General features: G+C 47.1%; 1 protein-coding gene across 4 annotated transcripts in view; it reads right to left on the bottom strand.

Moving 5' to 3' along the window:
• The window catches only part of PLCG1 (phospholipase C gamma 1), a 98,124-nt gene that overhangs the window by 21,723 nt on the left and 55,938 nt on the right, over positions 1-20,463 (bottom strand). For 2 of the 4 annotated variants that reach the window (XM_050917275.1, XM_050917276.1), the window contains exons 5-15: positions 17,093-17,177; positions 15,429-15,512; positions 13,044-13,066; positions 10,130-10,202; positions 8,593-8,694; positions 7,720-7,838; positions 6,854-6,939; positions 5,524-5,644; positions 3,034-3,202; positions 1,762-1,884; positions 744-845 (exon numbers count right to left, since the gene is read on the bottom strand). In XM_050917275.1, coding sequence (XP_050773232.1) covers positions 744-845; positions 1,762-1,884; positions 3,034-3,202; positions 5,524-5,644; positions 6,854-6,939; positions 7,720-7,838; positions 8,593-8,694; positions 10,130-10,202; positions 13,044-13,066; positions 15,429-15,512; positions 17,093-17,177 — 1,087 coding nt within the window. Of the gene's footprint in view, positions 1-743; positions 846-1,761; positions 1,885-3,033; positions 3,203-5,523; positions 5,645-6,853; positions 6,940-7,719; positions 7,839-8,592; positions 8,695-10,129; positions 10,311-13,043; positions 13,067-15,428; positions 15,513-17,092; positions 17,178-20,463 lie in introns of those variants that run through there. The other 2 variants (XM_050917273.1, XM_050917274.1) reach the window with 1 other exon arrangement.

Below are 20,463 nucleotides of genomic sequence, written 5' to 3'. Positions count from 1 at the left end.
AGTAACAGCCTGATTTTCAGAGGCGCTGAGCACCTGCAGCTCCTGCTGAAATCAACGCTCAGATCAGCTTCTCACACAATCAGGCCACGTAGCATAGACAAAGTCATGAGGAAAAAAAATCAAGGACTTTCTTTTTTTTTTTTTTTTTGGAAAATTCATAGCAGCACCATGGGTAAAGTAGTCAATTTCACAGAACTTGCACAGCCCCTGAGTTGTTCCTGCACCGCTGCAATTTTTCAAACAGCGGGGAGGCGGAAGCGGGCATCTGCACACACCGATCTCTTGCTTGGTGCTACTCAGAGCACACGACAGTGCCATGTCGGAGCAGCAGTTTTGGCGTGGGAGGGCTCCATGGCTGGGTTTTAGCTAAGGCACAGTAGCCTGCACTGCTGCGGTGTGGAACCACAGGCTACGAGCTGCACCAAGCAGGAGATTGGCATGTGTGGATGGCTGTCGAGGCCATGGCTGCTCGTGCACCAAGTGGCGATAGCACTGGCAACTGTGCCTCTAGTAAAACCAACCACTGAGTCCTCCCTTGCACAGCTACTCTGACATGACGCTGCCATGTGCTACGAGCCAGGCCGAGCACGAGGCCGGTGTGTGTGGCTGCCCGCTTCCACTTCTCTGCGGTCAGAAAAGGCATGGTATTGAGCTAATTTCACAACTTCTGGGCAGTCCATGAAATGGAGGTTTTCAAGGGGTCCTGAGCATAGGCACCCCCTCTTTGAAAGCATCACCCTCACCTCCTTTGGTTCCTCTTCATCCTCGTTTCCCTGGTGGCCGGTCGTCTCCTCAGAGTAATAGATCTTGCTGCTGGTCAGGACAAAGTAGTGCGGATTCCATTCCTGTAGGGAAAGACAGAAAGATCTGTACAGGGAATTCATTCAAACGGCACCCAGCAGACCTTATCCACCTTTGGATGGATTTTCAGCCCTGTGGTTGGTGGGGCTGGGGGGTAGCGAGGGAAGCTGATTGGTTAATTTTAAGGCTCATTTAAGACAATGATCAATGGCACTGATAAAAGGATGAAAGCCAGACAAGCTTCCAAGACACCACAAGCTCGACAGCTGCTAATTCAACTCAAGAGATACTCTTGAGCAGAGACTTTCAATAGCATCAAAGCGTGGGGTAGCTTGGTGATGCACACTGATGCTCATGCGGGATCAGACTGAGAACTCTCAGCACACTTGAATGGGATACTGTCAACTGGAAATCTAGTTAAAAAACAAAAGTTCGGAGTAGATTCAGGTTCCACACTAGACCCAGAGTCACCCAGGCAATTTCTGTTGTTTCACCCTGGCACCTCCCTCCTTTTCAAAACATGCGTGAGAAAGATCCATGCAGAAAACAAGGGAAACTGACTGGAGAAAACACGGTCAAAAGCACACAGTAAACCTGAAACGACAGAAGTCCTCAGACCCATAAAAATTAGACTGTTTAGTCAGGTGCCTGAATATGGATTTAGATGCACCCAGGTCTGAAAACTCTGGACTTAATTTATAACTTACTGCAATAATGGAACCTGGTCTATTAAACAAGGCACATTCGGTGTCACATAATCAGAGGAGTGAGAAAAGCCCTGAGTAATTTACACTATTCCCCCTCCCAGGCACGATGGCTCCCTACCATGCACATGCAATGATTTCCCCAGCACCATTATTGTTAGTTTACAAGATCAGATTGGCTTAATGATCCCTAGAGAATGATCTCTAGGTAACCTGAAGGATGTGGATGAGGTGGCAGGCGCAGAAAGAAACATACGTGATTGATGGGATCTTCCAGGTAGAGGATCCCGTTCTTTATGGAGTTGCTGATATCATTCTCCGAATACATTACAGACATCGGCAACTCTTCATAAGCACTTCCTTCCGCCAGCTTCTTGTGCTGCAGAATAAGACACTTGGGTCAAATACCCTAAAGGAAGCAACGGCCCCAGAAGAGACCATGTTCACCTGTTTATGCCCCGATCTGAGCAACCTTAACGTTCTTCAGCTCTGTTGCAAGGGGTACCTCCTAGATCATAATTATAGATAAAAGATCCCTCCACGCTGCAGAGAAGGGTCAAGAAATTCAGTGATGCCAAAAACCCCACTGTATACTTTGTACTGCGGTGGTACCTAGGAGATTCAGTCACAGATCAGTACTCCATTGTGCTGGGGGCCCCACAAACACATAGCAGAACCAGGTCTTGACTCTAAGATGCACGGTGGCTCTGGGAAGAGTCCTTTAGAATTTATAAGAGATTATGTGACAGTACCATCTTGGCCAACGTGCCAGGGATTGAACCAGGGACCCTCCAGACCTTAAAACATGAGCTGGCCACAGCTGGTTCTAAAGCTCTGTAGATTCCTCTGTGGCTTAGCGTTGCAGGAGATCCGTAACACACACTCTCCAGTGGGTTAGAATTAAACCAATGTGGTTCTAAAGAAATGACTCCAAAAAGCTATCGAAGGAGATTCTGTCTGGGGGTTGCTTGAATTTCACAGCACAGGATATTTAAAAACAACAGTCTCTATACATTTCCCAGGTGGCCTCCAGGGGGCAATAAGACAGAGGAGTTAGAGGCTCTCCCCAATTCTGTTTAGTTTTCAGCTCCATGCCCCCTCCCCACCTTAGAGCATCCTGCATTTCCAGCAGAGTAGAAAGCTTTCTCTGCCAGTGCAAGGTGCCATGGTAACCAGATTATGATGGAGTAGACAGTGAAGCAGATCAAGGAGACCCACAGTACAAATACCAGATCATTGGCGACAAGGAGGGAAAAAAACTAAAGATGGATCCTGAATCCAAAGCACCTTGAACTTTGGGGAAATTAGTATCAGGATCCAGATCGGATCTTCTCTAGTGCCTCTAGGAAAAACCAACCTAATTCAACCTTCTTGGGAAATGGGCCCAAATAAAATTAACAGGCACTGTCCCTTTAAGGTTCAAATCACTGATGAGCCCTTCCAGTGCCTAGGTGAGCATTCCTTTGATCCCAGTTCCATTCCCTACTTTCCTTTGCATTAGAGACACCAGCCACAAGGGAAATTTTACCTTAATGAGAATCTTCTTCTTCAGCTGGTTCGGGGAGGGGAGCCCGTCAGCGGATATATCCACCGGCTTGGTCAAAAGCATGTCCCCAAAAACCTTCTTAAAATTCTGAGCCATGTTCCTCTGCTGAGCAATACTGCAATGATCTTCAATGGACAGGATGACAGGATAGCTGGTAGGTGAAGAAGCAGGAGGGAATAAAGGGGTTAAATAACAGAGCGGTGACTGGGGGAGGGTCAGCATTTCTGTAACTGCATGCATTAACTACTAGCACCAACTTGCAGGAATTTACCAGTTACCAACTAGACAACTCTACAAGTTACTCTCCACAGAGTCTGGTTTCAGCTTCCTTTGCATCCCTTGGACATTCTAGATTTCACTCTCATCCCCACCAAGATGAACACAAGTTTCTGCCTCAGGGCTCAGCAGAGTCCATCTGTACATTCCAATTCAGGACTGGGCTGAGAGGGGGAACAGAGACACCTATCAAAAAACTGCAGGGTGCTTCCCAGTTTAATTTAACCTAACAAAAATTTGCCTCCTCACCAACACAGAGAAGGACAATGACTTCCATGTAGGAACCAAATGGACTACGAATATGGCGTATGTATTTATAATACACAATACAAAACAGGCACTTTGGTGCCTCCTGCTGATCAGAGCCCTCTTGTGGAGAAACAATCCCATCTGTGCCATAGGTAGGACAGAAGCCCACTGTTGTCCCCTTGTTGCTGTACCAGTTTAGCAAGAAGAACTTCAGTATCTGATCATCGGTGTACCATCCATGTGTGCATGAGGGTCACATAAAAACCATCACGGACCAAAGTTGTACATGAGTACGAAGAGGAAAATAAGCCCTTGGCTGCAATATCAAAGGACACTAACTGAGGCTATAAGCATCACTTGCCCTGGAAAATCCCAGGCTACCAGAGAAATTACATTTAGCCCCGGCACAGTTAGACACATTCACCAGCAGGGATCCTAGTTTTCAGTGATAAAAAAAATAAATAAAAAAATTCTCCAATAAAAAACCATAAAACCCTGCATTTTTCTACGATTAAAATATAACACTAAACTTTAGTTTCCTTAACCACAATATACATATGTTGAACACATTTTATTGATATGTTTACAATTTTCAAGCAAGTCCGAAGCCTACCAGTGCCATCAATCATTATAATAAAATACAATTAATAGAATGATCCAGACACAGTGCATAGTTTCTTTACTGTTATCGGTGGCACTGCTCTTTCAGCATCTTGTTTTCGCTTTTTTTCATTCAGTTCATGTTTAGTGCTTTCCAGGTGTTCTACAACTGTCTGCCTTCTAATGTGATCGACAGCCTTGCTGCACACAGTGCAGACCAGCACATCACCATCACCAGGAAAGTTGTGCTTGCCAAACTCAGTGACATGGTCTTTAGGGGGAATTTTTAAAGTTTTCGGCTTCTTTTCTTAACTTTAATTACTCATGTTTGGAGGCAAAGTGAAATTTGAGATGCACTAAAACATGAATCCTTATGCGCCATTGAGTAGCCTCTCTATGCCGGAAGCAGTTTATTGGAGTATGTTTAGTTATGTAAATTTAAAGCACATTGAAAAATTAACCACAACAGGGGAGGTCGTGCGCACTGAATAAGTGACACTGGAACTCTCAGTAACATTTAGTTAATAGTTAATATATGTTTTTACTTTTTCACAAAATGTAAAAACTGAAGAGTCTCTGTAAAAACGCAAATTCTGTGCTTTTCCATGGCAAATGGATTTCTAGGAGCCCTGTTTATCAGCAAGGACACAGGTCAGATTTATTAAGTAGAGTCACCAACTTCAAACCTAGAGAGAAGTTAGGCCCTAAATTTTCAGAAGTGTTACTAATTCTGGATGCCAAGTTGACACTCCCCTGCCCCTCCACTACCAGATTTGGAGTTTGCCAAGCACTTACAAATCCTATGGACTTCAGCCAGAGCTGGGGGCTCACAGCTCCTCTGGGTATCTGGACCAAAAGTGTCTCCAGTTGGGCACCCAAAATTAACGGACATTTGGAAATTCAGGTATAAATACCATGCTCAGCATCACAAAGTGAGCCCATGGGAGAGCCAGGGACAGAATTCCCAAGATCTTGACCAAATGAGGACATTCTTTACTGGTGAAATCACCCCCATGCAGAGGGGGCAACAGTGCTTAATTCATGCCATGGCTTGGCAGTTCATAGCCCCTGCACCTTTGGGCCTGGCAGTTCATAGCCCCAGCACCTCTGGGCTGGGCACATCAGTTATGAAAGTTAAAAAATTGCTTTGCGCCCCTGCACCTAACAAATTAAACACTGAGGGTGGGGGAGGGGGGCAAGCAAAAGGCCTGCGTGGGCCACTTCACACCCACTTAAACCCTGCATGGAGGCTTCGAGTGTGTCCTTTGCACAAACATAGGTTTCACTCTACCTGAATGAGAATCAGACCCATGAGGATTCTGCCTTTCGTACACCTGTTCTACTTACTCAGAGGTCATGAAGGCATGTTCCTTGATGGTCATCAAGACGTCAGAGAATTTGATTTTGGTGGTTAAGGTGTGTCCATGGTAAATCACAGGCATCCCATCCGGGCCGTCCCAGCAATCCACTAAAACAGAACCCAGTGGGAAACTTAAACAAACTCAGTGGTGCAAACACGATGTCAGCGCAAAATGGGTCAAACCAAGCTAGCTCTGCAGGGGAATTCATATTGGATGGGAAAAGGAGAGAGATGAAAATCAAGGATCTTTCTGAGAAAACAATGACTTAAACAAGTACAAGATGGTCCAACAAACAAAATCTTCTTAACTCTTTCAGCGCGAGGGCACATGCAACCATAGCATTACGCTGGGCATTGCAAGAGAGTGTCAAAATGCAGCATCACAGGACAGTAACAGTGCTAATAGCACTTCAGTGGCACCTTCTATCTACTTCCATGGACTGAATCTCATAACAACCAAGAAAGCGAATCTCTTCATCTTATAGATGGAGAAACTGAGGCATGGAACCATGATGTGACTTTCTCCCACTCACACAGCCAGTCAGTATCAGAGGGAGATTAGACTTCATCACCTGACAGAGCTGGCTGAAATTTTTCGACTGAAGATCTTTAAAAAATGGTTTGGTTGAAATCAAAATATATTCCAGAAAAACTGTAATTTTCACTAAATGTTCGATTTCCTGACAAACAGGATCCTCACTGAAAACGGTTTCATTCAGAAAAAAATATTCAATTAAAAAAATGCAGAATTTTCTGTGAAAAATTCCAAAAGAAATAGCTTAATTAACATTGGTTGTGGAAATACAACTGGATTTTTTTAAACGAACTCGGCCTCCAGGTTCCCACTCCCCTGCTCTAACCACTGCAGCAGGCTGCCTCCTGGAATGCAGCTAAGCATGTGAAGAGAAGGCAGGCCAGACTGGTTAAAGTAGGGAAGTGCCTAACTCCCACTGATTGCCAAAGGGAGTTAGGAACCTATATGCCTTTAAAATTCCGCCCCAGAATGCCAGGCTGTGGTGTTGTGGCATTAGGAGGAGGTTCAAGTGGGTGGTAGCTCTATCCCCACTATTGCTATTTGGTCCCAGGAAAGAGAGGCGGGGGCTGTGACCCGCAGGCCAGGCATGGCACAGTGCAGGATGGAAAGATGGGGCCATGCCCATGGGACAGCCCCCAGGGCGCACTCTTTCTGAAGGCGCTGGCTTGCTCATCGCACAGCAGGCCCCACTCCACAAAAGGAACCAAGGGCCTCAGATGAGGGCAGCACAAAATTCATGGCCATTGCTGAAGAAAAGGAGCCAGCCCCTGCTAGGTACTCACACTCAATGCAGCGGCATCCCATGCGCAGGCAGCGCGCATAGGCTTCCAAGGAGGACTCGCTGGAGAACTGATCCCCCGTCAGGTACCTTCCATGCAAAAGAAACACGCCATCAAAAAAAAGTAATTCGCTACGCTAGGGAACACGGAGAGCTCTGCACGGGACATCACGGGAGTGAGGACTGGTGCAAGCCACAGCCTGGCTTTGTGCTGCTAGAATATGACAAAGACACTGTCCTCCTCTTCGACCCATCTCTCGTACCACTCTCAGGAATGGTTCAGATCAACCCACCCTCAGCCCTGCTGGGTTGCAAATTCAGTCTGCAGAGCTGTGCCCTTTCCTGATGATGGCACCTGTGACTGTGAATAGACAGGGAAGCAAACTCAAGCTGCCGTCCGCTCCGTGAGACGCACAAAGCGCCATCAGCATTTGCCAGCTGAAGGATGTTCCATTTCCATGGTTCTAAGAGGGTTTTCCACACAGCAGCAATTCAAGCAGTTGATCTCATCCTTCCAGGCTTTTTCTTATGACCCTCCGGAGAGGTGGGGGAGGTCGATAATGCTGATGGTAAATAAAGCAATATGACGACAGCGCAGGCTCTCAGACTGCAGCCAGCACAGAGGTGATCCTGACAATGCACAGAATGAAACACTGCCAGAAGCCAGCAGTGGGGAGGCCTGGAGTACTGGGGAGGTGTCTCTGATGAACAGGGCCACAAACTGAAACCTGGGGAAACCTGGACCTGGGGAATCATCGTGCCACAGGAGTTGGCACAAAAGGGAGAATTTCAGTACTGCATAATGGTGCGGGAGGCCGGCAAGCACGGACGCCCAAAGGCTGGGGAGACACACCTCTCCTCTGTCCTTACGTGTTATGCGAGGAGGAGATCCAGTAATGGGAGAGGGGATTGTTCATGTTCTCTGCGCACACAGTGTCCAGCTGCGAGTTCCAGATGCTGTTCTCTTTGGAGAAGAGGAAGGTGAGTATCTGCCCAAGAAGAAACGAAAAGGCATCAAGGACAATAAGAGTTTTACTTCGTGGGTTGTAACTGATGCAGAGGCAGATGCAAACCAGATCATTCTCACTTCAAGCAGTTACAAGGGCTAGGACAGTTCCTAAGGCACTGCAGGCTATACCTGGCCCCAGTGATGCCAATGGCAGTCTGCCCATTGACTCCAGTGACAGCAAACTGATAAAGGGCCTGCTCCAACCCCAGTGAAGTCAACCGGCAGATGGGGATAGGAGCTAGTTGTTTAAGGTCTCAATGCTGCAGGACTTTAAACATATTTACACACAGTCAGGGACATGAAACCTTATTTCATCTCTGCCAACTAATAGACTATATTACGTGGTATGATTATTATTAATAATCACCAAATAATTCAATTAAACAAATAATTCTCTACCCCAAGGGGTCTTCCTAACCTTGCAAGATCAGCAGAACCAGACAGTGCCCCATGGAGCATTCTGGTGCGGAGCTCAAATGCCCAATGTTTGGTTCCAATCACAGGGAATTGGGACATTTAAATTCTCTCATGCAACGTGGTGACAATCGAGTGCAAGCTATTCATCGGGATAATCACATGCAGCAATGCTATGCAAGAGAGACTTGGACCCTTCAAGCAGCATTATGCATGGCAGAGGTAAAGGCACACTCCCTATAAAGAATACTAGATCAACTGACTATTCTGAGTCTTCCCTCAACCCCATTTTTATACCAACAGCTTCCTCAGAGCCTCACCTCATCCAGAGAGAAATAAGGCTCTTCAATCTCTCTCAGTGGGTCTCTCAGAAAGTTAAACATGAACTCCTGAACCTGGAGGATGTCTGTAGCCCAGAGTTCCTGCAAACACAGGGAGGGGGAGGAAGAGTTTTGCTTTGTGTGAAATGAACATTTTCAGAAGCTTCCATTTATAAACCACACTGAGTTAATTTAAAATCAGCAAATTAAATGAAAAAGGGGTCTCCAGGGAAAAGGATCCAGGACTGGGAATTTGATTGTTAATACAAATCAAGTAAACTAATACAACTCTACCTCGATATAAGGCTGTCCTTGGGAGACAAAAAATCTTATAGATGAAACTGCGTTACAACAAACTTGATTTGATTCACCGGAGCGTGCAGCCCCACCCCCCCCGGAGCACTGCTTTACCGTGTTCTATCTGAATTTGTGTTATATCGGGTGGCGTTATAACAGGGTAGAGGTGTAGTAAACCAACAGTGAACTCAACCAAAGAAACCCTCCCCATGGTTAATTAGATCTTATGATTTTTAGGATTTCAGATATATTTCTCTCTGCTCATGCTGTCCTCTGCTACCGAAAAATGCTCCTCACCCAGATACACCTCCCTCCACACCCTGGGTCTAAGGCAACAGAAGCCAATCTGGCTCCTTTTTGTCAATTTCTCTCCTGGCGCATCAGCATCTTTCATTAGGTCAGCCAGGGAGATCAGGGCTCCGCTGATTAGTTAACTGCTGGCTGCAGAGTGGCAGCCAGAGAGGCACACATGGGGTCGCTGCAAGGCAGGAGCTCCATGCTATGAAATATTAAATATTCTCACTGTAGTTACAACCTGCATCAACAATGAGGGCACATGGTTATTGCAGTCAGCTAGGTTCTCCAGTGTGTGCTCTAGCTGTCAGGGCCCCTGAGCATGAAGTTTAATTTGCACGATTGCATTAATGAGGGCAATAGTACAGTGGTGGGTGCCATTTATGAACCTAGATTGTGAGAGATTGCATAGTCTGCAAAATACACAGCATACGTGTTAACTGACTGCTTTAGAAGATGCACTTTAAAAAGAAAAGTCAGCGATAAAATCAATCAATTGCCTGTCAGACTCTGCTGGCAGTCACAACCACTCTCCTGAGCAGATAGGCAGAGACAAGCAGTGCTTCTGCTACCTTAACCCTTCTGACTGATCTAACAGTCATGATCTAAGGGCCTAGACCAAACCCTCTTCTCCCTATCTCATCTCCTTCATGGAACCTCCATGTTCCCCAAGTATTTGACTAGGATCTCCTCACACTACTTTCCCCTGCTCCCAGACCAGGATGGCTGGATGAGATGCCTTCTTAAGATGGTCAGTGCTCTTCCTTAACCAGCCCGCTGTTCCTGACAGGAAGTGTTGTGCTCCCAGGGCTGCCTCACGGGCAGAGCATGCCAAGCACTCAGCACCACCAGTCACCCTTTGGACACTGGCTCCCTACAGATGGCCCGTATCAGAGGATAGCGGAGTCCTCTTTCTCCACTCTCGCTTGCCCTTTGGGGAGCTCACCATCTGATACTCCAGTAGGAACTTTTGGAACTCCAGCAGGGACACCTTGGAGTGCTCAAGTCTCTCTGCACACCTGGGGGAAGGAGACACAGAGAATCCACAATCAGTGATCTCATCATTTCGGTGAATGGTCTCTGGGATCCATCGGAGATGGGAAGCCATTACAGATCAGGATGGCACATGCAAGTAACACACAACATCCCTCAGAGAGCAACACAGCAACCCCCATCGTCACCCCAGCACCAAGAGAAGACAGACACACTTTTGGTGGTGCACACACAAAAGAATCAAGTCAGGTAGCAAAGAGACAAGTGCTCCTCTCGCCAGCCTCAGCCACCTGTTCCTGGACTCTGCATTTGCCTGGGGCACCATATTACAAGCAATACAGCACCAAGAGAGAAGCAGGCCAGAGAAGAGCAGCAAAATTAATCAGGGAGCTAGGGGGCTTGACTTGTAAGAAAAGATTAAAAGAGCACAGCTAAGGGATAACTAAGGAGAAGGCATGGTAACAGCCTACAAACAGATAGAGGATATAAAGATCAAGGAGGGAGAGGAACTGTTAGCGAGGTGGGGGGCAGAACGAGGGGTGATATGATGAAGTCAAGAAAAAATGTTGGCTGACTATCAAGAACGTCCTCTGAGTGAAACATACTACAGGCATCAGGACAGTGCGTAGGACTAGCAGAACTAGTTCTAGACAAGACACTAGAAATCCTGCATTGGCTTCTAGGGCAGTAACTAGCTGAGCTGGTGGGTTTTTCCATCTCCAGCTTCCGCAATTGCATTGAACTTCTGGTTAGCCACAGCACAGATGCACATGGGCAAGTGAGGGCACGGTTTGCCAACGTACCTCGAGCACCATCTGGCTGGGATGACCTCTAGGAGTCAGAGGGGTGTTATTTACCAATGGCTAAGCCCCTTTTTTTCCAAAAAATTCCTGAGATTTACAAAAAGTATTATTCATTTTTTTCTGATTTTCACCCTACTTTTGTACCATTAAAATATAAATAAAACAACATGTTTTATGAAGAAAGTACAATACATCACATGAGCTGTATGTATTACAATAATACATTAGTCTCTGTGCATATGCAAAGCTGCCTGTTGAAGTAAGGTTATGTATTAGTCTAGAAGATACACACAATAAACAAACAGGCAGGCACACAAGCTCTGAAGTGTGTGCACATCTGAACATTGCGATGAACCTCATGCCCACCACGTACACTTTTCAAGCTGTTAGCAAATAACGGTTTAAGGATTTGACACACTAAAATGAGAAGAAAACAAAAATCTGTCTCAGACCACAAGGAAGTATTCAAAAGTTTAAAACAAAATAAAAACAAAAAAAACAGGAGAAAAGGATGAACTTGAGTGTATGTGCTGCAAATGGTCTGGCCCAATTATTAAATGTAAATATTTATAGGCTAATAGTTCTAAATCTACAATAGTAAACTGTTCAAAGGAAAAGTTTTATTTGGGGATTACAGATGTATTGTTTTCTTAGACTCCAAGGTGGCATTGCGTTTTGAGTTCTGTTTTAGTTCTGCAGCAAACCTCATTGAATTCCACTCATCAAAGCATTCAGCTACTGAATACTTCCCCCCGCCCCCCCGTCCTTCCATCCACCAAAATAAACCCTGATATTTACCCAGAAAAAATAATCATTTTTTGCACTGATTTTCACCTGTTTTTGTTGTTGTGGTTATAAACACTGACAAATTCCCGAAAAAAATAAATAAAATAAAAACGGAAAACAAAGGGCCTTACCAATGGCCCTGTACCTATTGGGTTCAGGGACCAATGGCCCTGTAGCGGGGTGGTTACCCACTCCTGCCCTTCGGGGCTTAAAGCAGCCCTGGAGAGGGCTGCAGCTCTAAAAGATCGGCTGATTGGAAAAGCAGCTGCAGCTGGGCCACGCCCCAGTCAGGCTACAGCTGGCCTATATAAAAAGGCTGTGAGCCAGGAGCCCAAACAGTCTCCCTCTGCCTGTAGAGGGAGAAGGGCCTGACTGCAGGGAGCTAGAGACAGGATACCTGAGTGGAGCAGGGCTGGGGAAAGGCAGAGGAGCTGGGGCGCTCCAGCCTGGAAAGCCCCAGGCTACGGCCTAGCACAAGGCCAACAGGTACTGGGGGTTGCAGAGGGCAGCCCATGGATAGGCCAAACCCAACCTTGCCAGTGATGACTAGGCTAATACTGCAGTCTGCCCCAGGGCGTGGGGCTAGACAATGACTGGCAGTAGCCATATACTGAGGCGAAGTGGGGATAGTGGGTGGGGGTTTCCCTGGGAAGGGGAGACCCTGCGAGAAAGGGGTTACTGCCAGGGGGCAGCACCTCAGGTAAAAGGGGCACCGGGTCCAGGGAGGGACATGGGGGGCCAACAGCAAGCGGTAAGGCGGATCACTGGCCTGCAGAGGACATTGGGGGCTGGAAATGGAGCTAATCCCCGGAAGTCACCAGCAGGAGGCGCCACAGGGGTGAGTCCGCACCCTTACAGGCCCATACAGTCCTTGGCTTCTCTGATGAGACTGTCAACATTGCAGGTGCGGTTAGCATCAACTGTGGGGACAGCTTTTGAGGTGTGGGCAGTTTTCCCCTAGGAACTAGATCAAGACCAAACTTAGTTCACACAGACCAAACAAACAGCCATCAGATGGCAACAACTTCTGGTCACTACTGACCAGGGCTGGATTGTATCTGGTGAGCTAGAGGCTCCAATACTAACCTCTTGAGCCCGGCAATTCTACAACAGCGATGCTGGTTTAGGACATGCGTAAGCATGAGCAGAATCTTCTCTGATGAGCAAGGTGCACACAGGACTGCTCTTGCTCCCACACAGCTGCCAACACCCACGCGCACCGAAAGTGTAAGGAAATAGCCTTCCACCCCCCACCCCCAAAGTGAGAGAGGCATTTACCTTTCCAGGAATGGGAGCTGGATCTGCAACAGAAGAAAAACACACATCAGCCTTTCTATTTCCATGGACATAGCTTCTTTACAAGACTAGACCTCAAACGCAGCAGGGCTAACACTATGGGTCCCTGGATGGCCCTGGAACCTGTGATCCTTTGCTGACCTTCTCCAGTTGAATTCGGGTGTACGGTGCTTCAGACGAAAGCCTGTGCTAAGCAGAGCTACTCAAGGTGAAAAGGTCCTTCTCTCCTTCTGCACATACCAGCCCCCTCCAGTACTAGGCAGCACACTCCTGTCAATTAGACAGACGTCCCAACTTCCCTGGGACAATCTCACCGTTAGCCCAAGAGTCACTGGCCCTGTTCACCACTGTCCTGCACCTTGTGCCATCATTTACACCAGTACAAAGTGAGTCAGAGGAGAATTTGGGTTTAGCAGCATTTTACATTCTCCTTGATCCAGGCCTGAAATACAAGGGGCAAGCTGGTGGGTAACCAGCCCCGCTGCATGTTGAGGACTGGAAAAAGGGGCAGGGGCTCAGCCTATCTCTGACAGGCTCCACAAGGGCAAGGAGGACATTCAGGTTCACCTGGGACTAATTAACTCACTGAATAACTGGGAGGCAACTAATTAGGCAGGAAAGAACTTGGGCCTGATAAAAGGCAGCTTCTCCCAGTTTGTCAGGGTGAGCTAGAGACCAGGGACTCCTGGGGAGAGGAACAATTCTCTACAGCACAGAAGGAAAGCTCCCATGGGGAGGAGGCTCACCAGGAAAGGAATTCTGATGCTAGGTGGGAGAGGCTCCGAAAGGGCAGTGCTACGAATGCTGTGTCTCAGCAGAACCTGGCCCCATGGAAGCACTTCATCGTGCGCAGCAGAAATCCTAGATCTGAGGGATTACAGGCTGTTCCAAGGAAGGGTTGTCATAGTTTGATCTCTGTGGGGACCCCGACCCAAGAGGAGAAGCCCTTCCCCAGCTGATGACAAGAGGTCCTGGCTCCAGAAGAAGCTCCAAGACCAAGGGGACCTTGCTGGTAAGGGAGCTGGACATAAGTGGGGTTCATGGACCATGATTAACTCAGCCCCTCTTCCCTTTAGCTAGAAGTGCTGAGGTGGGGGCCTATTTGTATAAGATGCCACCTTCGAGTTAAATAAACTAGACCCCTGAAGGGGTACTGATCAACATACATGAGCCTCACTGGACTCACTGAAGCCCATTGGGGAAACTGAGACAGACACAAATGCAATGCTGCACCAGGACGCCAGGGACACTCCAGGAGTGAGGGTCCCCCATACACTACCCCTCCATCTTAGATGTATGGCAGAACAACGGTCTTCCTTGCTCCATCCTACCTCTGGAACCAAGTGCAATGATTAAGTGCAGCCGCCGGACCTGCTCTCTCACCAGGATCTTCCCAGCTTTGTTAAACATCCTTCAGACACAGCTAAGGCCCACAGACTAGCCCACAATGCTCAGATCTCATCAGCAGGAGAGAGATCAGGAACCTATAAGCTAATCACACTAAAGGTTATCAACCTCTAAGCTTTGGAAGGGCCAAGGATGTGTCTGATCATGCCATTCGTATTTGAATGGGAGTAAAAACATAGTTGGAATATGACAGAACCTCCAAAAAAGACAAAGGCCAGAGCTCTGGACACATCACTTCCGTTAACAGCCTCAAGGGAATAATCCCAATATGCAGCAGGTGAAGGCTACATTGTGAAACACTTGATTCACTGATGCCAGATTTGCCAATTGTCTGGCAATCCGTGGTAATCACTCGCAGAGCGCTCGATGTGGGGGGGAGTCACAGCCAGCTAACCTCCAAGTAAGCATTCTTTCCCCTCCATTACCTATGCTGCCCTCCCCCGAACCCTTGTGCACTGAGATGGACCACAATCCCAACCGCCAGAGGCTCCCTGCTAGTTGCAACCAGCCTCACGTTGCAGCTGGTGTATGCAAAGCATAGGGGCACGTCGGCCACAGGGGCAACATGTTAAAAACGGTAGGGAGGAGAGAGCAGAAATGCAAATGTATGAATCCTGAAGCCATAAATGGAACATCCACAGGATAGTTCAGCACTGGAACAGAAACATTTCCTTGCCCCACTTAGGTGGTTGTATCAGTGACTGGGTAAGGAGAAAGATGCAAGGCAAGGAGAGGGTAAGCAAAGGGACGCTCCCATAGTGAAGGAGAGAGGGAGAAAAGGGTGGAAGCATGTGGGACATATATGTCCTGGGCAGACGAGTGCAAAGAGGCAGAGGAGTTCGTGTATGTATGTGAAGTGCCAGAAACGCCAGTCACTAAGTCACTCCAAACCATCTTCTCTCATGGCTGGCATGTTTCTGCCCCCCACATCCCCAGTACAGAGAACCTGAGCCATCTCACCGTTTTCTGGTCGTCGTACATCAGGTTCCGGTAAATCTGGACGAACTGGCTATACGTTATATCCCCGTTCCTCTGCTCCACATCCTGCAGCCAAGAGGAACAGAAATATGACAGTGGCTGTGATCACCCAAGACACCACACCGTTCGTGGCATGGACAGCCCTCCCCTCACTGGGGCTTGCTGCAGAGGCACATGATCCCTGCAGGGAGGGCAAAGCGAATGCTTCATCCAACTGTGCCCACTGCCCTTTCATTCATGCGCTGCAACCAGGAGGCCCACCACGGCACCGCACAGGGTCTAGAAACATGTTTCAGAAACCGATCTCTCAGATCTGGGTTTCTGCCAGCAAGCATCACCAAGGCTGGTGATACCGATACCTCTCACCGATACCTCTGCCTGCAGAAGGCACAGGCTGTGAACTCTCTAACTGATGCAGAATACGCCTGCCACTGTAGCAGCATGCCAGATGCTCTGCCTCCAAGCTCACACCCTCCCCCACAGCTTACAAGCTGGAGCAGGAGGAGACTCAGATATATTCTGCTCCCTGTGGGTGCCGGGAGATCTGCAAAGCAAAGAGTTCAGTGCAGTAAAAGCAACCTATTCCGCACTGCTGCTCCCAGCCAGGAGGCTGCAGGGAAGGAAGCAGCAGTCTTCATAGGAAATTCAAACCCCAGCGAGTGAGAAACAAATGGAGTCTTCACACCTCAGCCATGCACTAAAGGGCAGGGTCATCTTGTGACTAGGGTAGGTAGCTGAGGTCGCAGAACTCCTGAGTTCTATTCCCCATCTCTGCCACTGACTTCTTGCGGCTGTAGGTAAGTCACTTTCACCTCTCCATGCGCCAGCTCCTCTATCGACAAAATGGGGTTGATGCTGGCTTATTTCACAGTGGTCTTGTGAGATGTAACAATTTCAGGTGTGCTTCGAGATCCTCCGGTGGCATCGTTTAGAACTGCCTGCCAATCGCATGGGTGGCAGAGCCTGCAGGGGCTCAGTGGCCATGGGACAGGAGTGGATAAAGCTCCATCATCCCAGATGATCATTGACCTGCCCCCACTAACGCAGCATGTTTGCACGCTGCCCACAACCCGGCCATCCCTGGTTCCATGGTGACCTGACGCAGCCAGCGGCCGGATCAGCTCAATGTTTGCAGAAGGCTGCAGGGTCAGGCAGCAGCCTGCTGAGCTGAACTTCTCTTCTCGTGCAGTGCTCGGTTCAGCCAGGACAGGATGTGTGACAGGCGGCATGGGTATGTGCACCCCCACCTCTGAGCATGGGAGCATCTCGGGGAGCAGGGACCACAAAAATGTGGGAAAGATCAGGGACCAATAAACACCAGCTGGTGAGAAGGGGCATAAAAAGGGTAGGACAGAAAATCAAGCTGGCCACATAGGAGCCAGGGAGTGGCATGAACAGGGATTTGGCACCAATTCATTCACTGCAGGAGGGCTGGGAAGCATGGCACTCAGACGTGCACAGCATTATAGTCACAGGTGAGACTGGTTTAAAACCAGACAAAAGGCCGCTGCGGGTCCAGAGATAGGTGCCTAGCAAGGCAAGAGACCCTTTATCGCTTTGCTACACAGCAGTCTCTAGATCCTTGGGTTTAAAGTGGGGACGGGGAGAGGGATTGTGACTGGTCATGGTAAAGCCCGAGCACTTACCGTTAATTTCTCCCGCAGAAACCGCATGTTTGGGACTCGGTAGTTGACCTGGGACAGCATGTTTTTCAAATCCTTAGTTGAAATTCTAGCTCAACAGAGGAAGGAGGGGAACACACACAGTTAGAGACTCCGCTTTCATGGAATGAAGAGCCCAACCCCCAAATCTCAGTGCTCTGCCCATAAAGCAGAACGTTTCCACAGGGGAGCAAGGAGAAGTAACCATCCAAAATACCCCAAGCTGGCATCAGTCATCTAGCCCTGCCTGGCAGGAAGCCGGGGACGGTCCTCAGGGTAGGTTAAAAAGAAGATCCTTAACCATATAAGCTTTCATGTCCACACAGTGCAGTGAGCCCCTAAAGCTGGAAATGGGATATAGAGTACTGAAGGGGCCATTGCAGGAGGCTGTATTATTCCCTACATTTGAATTACCTGGAACTATTCAGAGAATTGAAGGCCAGAAGAGAGCATCACAATCATCTAGGCTGACCTCCTGCACATCGCAGACCACAGAATCTTGCCCACCCACTCCTGTAACAGACCCCTAACCTCTGGCTGAGTTACTGATGTCATGATTTAAAGACTTCAAGTTACAGAGAATCCATCATTTACTCAAATTCAAACCAGCAAGTGACCCCTGCCCCACTCTGCAGAAGAAGGTGAATAACCCCCAGGTCTCTGTCAATCTGACCTGCAGAAAAATTCCTTCCCAACTCCAGATGTGCCAGTTAATTTTAGAGCAGTGAGTGAGAGCCACCAACCAGATACCTGGTAAAGAATTCTCTATAGTAACTCAGAGCCCTCCTTGAATAGTGTCTCACATCTGGACATTGGAGATATTTGCTAATAGCAATCAAGGATGGGCTATTCTAGACAACCTCATCATACCATCCCCTCCTAAAACTTCTCAGTCTTGAAACAAGTTTACATATAAAATGATGGGGTCTAAATTAGCTGTTACCACCCAAGAAAGAGATCTGGGAATCATTGTGGATAGTTCTCTGAAAACATCCTGTCAACGTGCAGCAGCAGTCAAAAAAGCAAACAGAATGTTGGAAATCATTAAAGGGATAGATAAGCAGAAAATATCATATTGCCTCTATATAAATCCATGGTACGCCCACATCTTGAATAATGTGTGCAGATGTGGTTGCCCCATCTCAAAAAAAGATACATTGGAATTGGAAAAGGTTCAGAAAAGGACAACAAAAATGATTATGGGTATGGAATATGAAGAGAGATTAATAAGACTTGGACTTTTCAGCTTGGACAAGAGATGATTAAGGGGGGATAAGAGAGGACTATAAAATCATGACTGGTGTGGCAAAAGTAAATAAGGAATAGTTATTTACTCCTTCTCATAACACAAGAACTAGGGGTCACCGAATGAAATTAATAGGTAGCAGGTCAAACAAAAGGAAATATTTCTTCACACAATGCACAATCAACCTGTGGAATTCCTTGCCAGAGTATGTTGTGAAGACCAAGACTATAACAGGGTTCAAAAAAGAACTAAATAAGTTCATGGAGGATAGGTCCATCAATGGCTATTAGCCAAGATGTGCAGGGATGGTGTCCCTTGCCTCTGTTTGCCAGAAGGTGGGAATGGGTGACAGAGGATGGATCACTTATAGAATCATAGAATATCAGGGTTGGAAGGGACCTCAGTAGGTCATCTAGTCCAATCCCCTGCTGAAAGCAGGACCAATCCCCAGACAAGTTCTTATTTCCATACCTAATTATATTAATTTTTTTTCCAGAGAGTAATTATACTAATATAAACAAGTTAGAGGTTGTAGTTATATATTTTAACTAAAATGATAAATAAGTATCATCTGTACATGCAAGTTTATCAACCATCCCCATTTAAATCTACATTTTTATTTTATAACTAGATAATTCATTTCCCTGTTCTTCCTATTAGGGAAAAATCATTTTACCATTGAGATTACTTTATTAGCCAAGAAATCCACCACCACAACATAATTATTCAATGCAGATTAATGGTACATTTCATGTTAGGAGTTGCTCCTTCCCTTTACAAACACAATACTAAATGGTATGAGATTTATCTTTCCTGTTGCTAACTTCTTTGTTCAGAAAAATCTGTATTCTATGCAATCTGAGAACACTAGATTTTTTGAATAAGCAACCACAGTCTGTGAATGCATCACACACAAATGCCTTAGCACCCTGAATTGTACAGCTAAAACCACCTCACCTGATGCACCCCAGGATTGCATTAGCCTTTTTCACAAACCTGTCACACAGGTGGCTCACTGTCATCCTGTGATTGACCAACACACTCAGGTCTTTCTCCTCCTCTGCCATTTCCAATTGATAAGTCCCAAGGTTATAGCAAAAATTCTTGTTGTTATCCCCTAAATGCATGACTTTAGACCAGCATTTCCCAAACTGCGTTCTGCGGAACACTGGTGTTCCGCACAATGTGAATAGGTGTTCTGTGAAAGACTCTTGCGCTTGATTTTTGTACTACTTTATACGTGCTTCCCAGTTAGAAATTGTTAGTTCAAGTTCTTTTAAATTTGTATTTTTGCTTTGTTTTAGAAAATAAAATATATTTGAGCATAAATAACACAATTTTTTACTTGAAAACCGAACGACTACAAAATATTACACGTGTTCTGTAATAGGCTAAAACGTGTTCCGTGGCCAAAAAAGTTTGGGAAACACTGCCTTAGACTATTAAATTTCATCCCATGGAGCTATCAGGGTAATAGTACTGATGGGCAGGTTATAGTGGCTTCAGTAGGTTTGGCTCACCGTGTCTTCCGATTCTGATGAGGCAGTGGCCTAGTGCCTAACAGAGACTAAGGACTAGACTGGCTGAGAGTTGGAGGAAATAGCCCAGTGAAATGAGTTGGGAAGCCTTGGGCCTATGAGCCAAGAGTATGTACCAACAGGTAGGCGTGGCATTAGCAAGCCAGCCATGCATCACGCTCCGGCTTAGGTCAATGGAAGTCCCACACAAAGAAAGGCCTGGGGGCTGGGCCTACAACTGCCCATGCAGTTACTCCAGAAACAACCTAGGTGTCTCAGCCAAAAAGAAAAAAAACAAGCTGGCATTCAGTTCTTGTCCTTCAGGCAATGCAAAGTCACAGTGTGATGATTCAAACCACCCACTGAAACCTGGGTGATCCCCAAGTGGGAAGAGACTAGACTGGGTGGCAAACCTAGAGAGAGACAGCACAAGTGGATGTCATGAACAGCACAACCGGGAATTGCCAGAACACAGTTTGGTATCATTTTCCAGCTGAGTCTGATGACACTACTACCAAGGAGACCCTGTTGGTCTGCGGGAGACCGGGCATGGACGCCCACAGAACAGTAATGTGCAGAGACAGCTCATGTCT

The sequence above is a fragment of the Gopherus flavomarginatus genome, chromosome 11 (assembly GCF_025201925.1).
Source record: "Gopherus flavomarginatus isolate rGopFla2 chromosome 11, rGopFla2.mat.asm, whole genome shotgun sequence".
Lineage (NCBI taxonomy): Eukaryota > Metazoa > Chordata > Testudines > Testudinidae > Gopherus > Gopherus flavomarginatus.
Note: the sequence above shows the minus strand (reverse complement) of the source record. Positions and strands in the feature narration are given on the sequence as shown.